We start from the raw sequence: 5,330 nt of genomic DNA on the forward strand, positions 1-5,330 counted from the left end.
ATGCATAAGCTCCTGCGTAATAAGAATATTATCAGATATCTTTCTACCAGGAACAAACGCCGATTGGTTAATGTTCACTAGAGTCCCCAAACACCCCTTCACACGATTAGTGATTATTTTGCTGATACACTTATATATCACATTACAACATGATATTGGCCTGTAGTCAAGAACTGTATTTGGAGTATCCATCTTTGGCACCAACGCTAAAATCGTATGGTTAATCTGCTTAAGAATTTGCCCGTATTAAAGAAATCACACACCGCCTTTTTAACTTCACCGCCCACAACATCCCAGGCATTTTTAAAAAACGCTGAAGTGTATCCGTCCGGACCTGGAGCCTTATTCTCACTTATACTGAACATAGCCTGTTTAACTTCATCATCGGTAACCTGTCTCACCATAGTCTCCGCCACATTCTGCTGCAAAACATTAACAAATAAATCTGCATCATCCAACCTAGCCACTTTATCTTCGGTGCCCATGAAAGCTGAATAATGGTTTAGCAAAGCAGCCGCGACATCAACTCCCTCATACTGGTTCCCATTCGTATCCTTAATGCAATTGATTTTATTTCTAGCATTCCTACTTTTCACACTATTATGAAAGTAGGATGTATTTGAATCACCCGCACATAACCATTGCACTTTAGATTTTTGTTTCAAGAAACACTCCTCATCATAAACCGCTGACTTGAAGTCTCGCAAACAGATAGTCTCAGAAGACCGAATAGCAGCATCAAAAGGATGAGCTTCCACCTGTTTTTGAATCTGGTCCAGCTCATTCCGTAAGTCAGTAACTCTTTTATGGAGATTACCTTGATTACGCAATATCCTCCTAAAATGTGATTTCAGACCCTTCATTTTCTTAACCACAGAAAACATGGTAGCACCCTCCACAGTTTTAGTCCATTCGGACATCACAGCTTGACGGAACTCAGGCTTTGTCACAATAAAGTTTGGGAATTTAAAAGGTTTAGGCCGGTCCGTAGACATAGAAAATAATTTCAAGATAGCAGGAGCATGATCTGAAACACGGAAAGGCTGAAACATAGCATAAGCATCCGAGAAAACATCTAAGAGTTTGATGTTACCCATAATACGGTCAATCTTCTTTAGCATTCCTACCCCATCCTTTGGTTTTTGATTCCAAGTATAATGCAACCCATGACTCTTAACATCGATCAATTCTGCCTCTTGAACACAATCATAGAATTCTCGCATAGCTATTGTGTGGGAGGACGGCCCCATAGTAAAATCCTCCATATTCAAAGCGACATTGAAATCACCCATTACAACCCAAGGGGTATCATGAGTGAGGCCTTTAAAGTTACACAAATCAGCCCACAAGCTTCTCCTATCCTGATATTTGTTTTCCGCATGCACAAAAGAACAAAATATCTTCTTTTTGACCGATTTTAACAATACCTGAGCATGAATAACCTGGTCTGATTGGGATATAACCATAAGATCAATATCATCCGCATTCCACCCCAATATCACCCTCGTACCTCTATGACACATACCTCCGTTCGATGTCCACTTCCAATTCCGAAAAATCTTCTCACATATCTTATTCAGCTTATTAACAGCCACATGAGACTCTAAAATGGCACAAACACTTAAATGATTCTCCGCAATAAAATGGCGAACCTCACTTTGTTTCAGGGGTTGGTTCAGACCCCTTATGTTCCAAGCAGCTAAGCTACCCATTAAAACCATTGTCACCGGGAGTGCTTGCCCCCTCAGAATTTTGATTATTCATGTTACCACTCATAAAATCAGCCATCTCTGTCGGATTCAACTCCTTAACTTCATCAGGTTGTTGTATACGGGTACCATGATTTTCATCAATCATCGACTTGGCACTAGTCGGATCCCTTTTCTCATTATTCTTATCATTATCAAGCACCGCAAAGGAGTTTGACAACTGCACAGCCGCCGAATTATCCCCCTTCGTTCCAGACGTACTTGCATGATATTTATTAGTCTTAGGTTTATACACAACCTTAGGTTTCTGCTTCTTTTGAGGGAACGAGTACCTCGCCATCTTCCTTTTATCAGTAACAAAACCCTCCTCATCAACAGTAACCATCTTAGCCTTACCATTAGGTTTCTTGCTACACGTATTGTCATCATGACTAAACAAACAGCATGTACTACAGCGTAACGGCCTCCACTCATATTCAACTTTAACCCGTTCCAAAATGAACCCATCCTCATCCATTTTAGGGATAGCTACAGTAATGTGATCCTTCAGCTCGTTATCAGCATTTAACTCAATCATCGCACGAGCATAACTACTCCTTCCCCAGTTTTCAACACACATATCAGCTGTATAGTAATCTAACCTTTTAGGAACCCCTAGCTTCGAAGCCAACAATCTCAATCCATCATCCGTATAAACTGAAATCGGCACATTGTGCAACTTAACCCATATTGGAACGGTTTTGATACTATCTTTCTTGAGTGTAACCTTCGGAGACCATATGTTCAGAAATAACGGGACTTTTCGTATTAACCATGGTCCTCCTTCCAACACCTTAGTCAATCCTTCCTTCGAGTCAAACTTGAAGAAAAAGAAACCTGACGTGTTCATCATAAGTTTTGAAAACCCAAACTTTGCCCAGACATTCTTTGCATAATACTCAACCACAGGAAACGGCAATCTATTCCCTAAAAAATAACCATAGAGGACATTATCGAATTTGTCTTGAACCTGCTGCACAACCTCTTTCGGTATAACAATATCAGCATCATCTCTCGTTTCCTTAGGTTCCAAGAGTCTGAAATTTACCTCCCTTTTCTTACGAGTGGACTGCACCTTTTCAGCATACGAGACTGTTTTCTCCTCCTTACTAGCTTCCCAGAAAACCTCATCATGCACAGCATTAGGCTTAACGACATCATGATCATCGGCATTAAGATTGACTGGAACTGTGATTTTGGTAAGTTCATCTATGACATTAACTACCTTCGGTCCCTGTTGTTGATCAGACACAACACCCCTACGCGGACAGAATGTTTTGCCGTCAATGTTCAGTAATCTAGTAGCAAAACCCTTATTAGGGTTTGACGAGGAAGACAGAATATCCGGCGGCTTGACATGTCTTGCATCCATATCCGACGGCTTGAAGTAACTATAATCCATACCACAATAAATCTAGAACCATGCAAGGAAGAAAATACGAATAACCAAGAACCAAAGCGAATTGACAACAAACCCTAGCAGTAAAAGAAATAAAAACTAACCCTAATCCTGACGTCAAAAGATTAGTAACCAAGGTAAAGTCTAGTATCCTTACTCAGAAGGAACGACAACACCACAATTGCTAACCCAGATCGATCAAGAAGAAGATCAGTATGAACAGACGAGCAAGAAAACTAGGGTTTCACACGGTCGCCAATTTCGCCCAGAGCCATATGTGCATGTAAAATGTCTCGTGGGTAACATTTCTTGGATATATGAGTAACCCCCGAAATCTTGTTTGAAAGGTCCCTTTTTCTGAGATACTAGGTCTTTATACTCAGTGATATCTGGGGTATTATCCCGGGACTTCTGCTGAATGGAAATTCTGACCTAGTCCCCGTATAATACTTTCTGCAAATGCTTGAAATGTAGCACCACCCTCAGCAAAAATGATGAAACAATAAAATTGATAATCATTGCTGTTGAAGAAAAGATCCTCTAAAGGGGACACACCAAAAGTCGAACCGTCATCTCTCTGCTGAACGGAAGTTCTGACCTGAGCTTTTACGGTTTTGCATCTAACCCCTTACAGATATCATCTAGGTATACTCACCTGTAAGACTGAATATTGGGATCTGGATACAGGAGTATATTCAAGTGGTGGGACATGCGAATAAGTTTAAGTATCCAAGACATTAATATCGTATCTCGAAACAATTGAACTTTGTGTGAAAATTTAAGTGGACCAGTATACTGACAATCTAGGTGAATTGTTTAGAACTTAAAATGAAATGAAGCTTAACGGTGTTGGTGATTTGTCTCATAAACTAAACTGATATGATCCTCTTACACAAACTCACAAAAATATTGTCTGTATAGATTACATTGTTGCATAGTTGTATTCCTACATGTGGTGTCAGTTTTGAATTTTAAAAATCCAAAAAGATTTTAGTGTGTTTTAGCATAAATTTTTGAAAAATTAAAAAAGATTTTCGACAACTGGTGTTGGAGAGCTGATTTTCAAAATTCCAAGTGCTAAACATGATGACATTGTGTGAAGGGGAGTTTGAATAAAAAGAGTTTAAAATCTATCTTACAAGTGGTCATAAGAAGTTTTGAAAATGATACTCCTGCAAGTGGTTCATCAGAATCTAAAAGATAAATCATTTTGTGATTTTATAAGTGGTGTCTGAGTGTGTTAAAGTTTAAATATCATAAAACTTATGTTTGTGGTAGAGAATGTGCAGATTTGAGTCAGGCAACGATCTTGAACCTGTGAAAGCCAGACTGCGATCCCAGCTGATTGAGAGGGGGAGTCTGAATGACAAAGAGCCAGGTTCTGATCCTGAGATTGCTGTTGCTGACGAGATTAAAGATTCAACATTCGAGGGGGGAGTGTATGTTGATGCTGATGAATAGAAAAGACGTCAACATCCGAAGGAAAAAGTTTGTTGGTGATGAAAGAGAAGAGAAGATAAAGATTGAGGATTCTTACAGCGTCAGATACTTCAAAGTGTTCGAAGAGAAGCCCAACGACTGATAATGTCACACCCCCAAAATTACCACCTAGGGAGTGTCCCTGTTAGGCGTGTGACGACTAGCAATGAGCCACCAATTACATTGAATCACAAGTTTGAAATAAAGTTTCATCATTTAATAATAAATAAATCCCAACATAAGTTGTTCAAAAACCATAAGTTCAGCGGAAGCATTAACGTGTAACAAAGTATATGTTTCACACAATCAAAGTAAATAAATGTTTGTGAAATAACTCAGCAAAGCAACCATGACCACTCGCGCCCTCCAGCCAGCAAGTTCCCGCGTTCCAAGTACCTAAGGACCTGCGAGCATGTAACACACGTATCAGACAAAGCTGGCGAGTTCACAGTTTTAGAAAATGTTTGTTACCCGTTGTAAAACAGTTCAATAACCAAAGCAAGTAATATTGTTAATATCTCATTTCCGAACAATGACGGCTCCTGAAATACACGACTGCCCTTCCCACGTACTCCTATCTAGTACTGGGCCAGACTGGGTCATTAGTTCACTTCCGTCCTCTACAGGAGCGGTGTGAGGGTGCCAAACCTAAGTAGCGCTACTAACTAATACCCGATGAGGGACTTACAAAAGATGATAGGTGA

General features: G+C 39.8%; 1 protein-coding gene across 1 annotated transcript; it reads right to left on the bottom strand.

Annotated features, from left to right (window-relative positions):
• Positions 1–206: 206 nt before the first annotated feature.
• On the bottom strand, positions 207–3,150 carry LOC110888176. Its single transcript, XM_022135716.1, has 2 exons — positions 1,719–3,150; positions 207–1,603 (listed from the first exon to the last, which is right to left on the bottom strand). Exons 1-2 carry the CDS (start codon positions 3,148–3,150, stop codon positions 207–209), a joined length of 2,829 nt encoding a protein of 942 aa, XP_021991408.1.
• Positions 3,151–5,330: the final 2,180 nt, after the last annotated feature.

The sequence above is a fragment of the Helianthus annuus genome, chromosome 11 (assembly GCF_002127325.2).
Source record: "Helianthus annuus cultivar XRQ/B chromosome 11, HanXRQr2.0-SUNRISE, whole genome shotgun sequence".
NCBI classification, from domain to species: Eukaryota; Viridiplantae; Streptophyta; class Magnoliopsida; order Asterales; family Asteraceae; genus Helianthus; species Helianthus annuus.

Excerpts from the sequence above, each read along its gene's own strand:
- LOC110888176 (XM_022135716.1), bottom strand. The coding sequence starts at position 3,150 with ATGGATTATAGTTACTTCAAGCCGTCGGATATGGATGCAAGACATGTC. Across the intron at positions 1,604-1,718 it reads AAGCACTCCCGGTGACAATG|AGTCTCATGTGGCTGTTAAT; the intron begins GTTTTAATGGGT and ends GTGCCATTTTAG.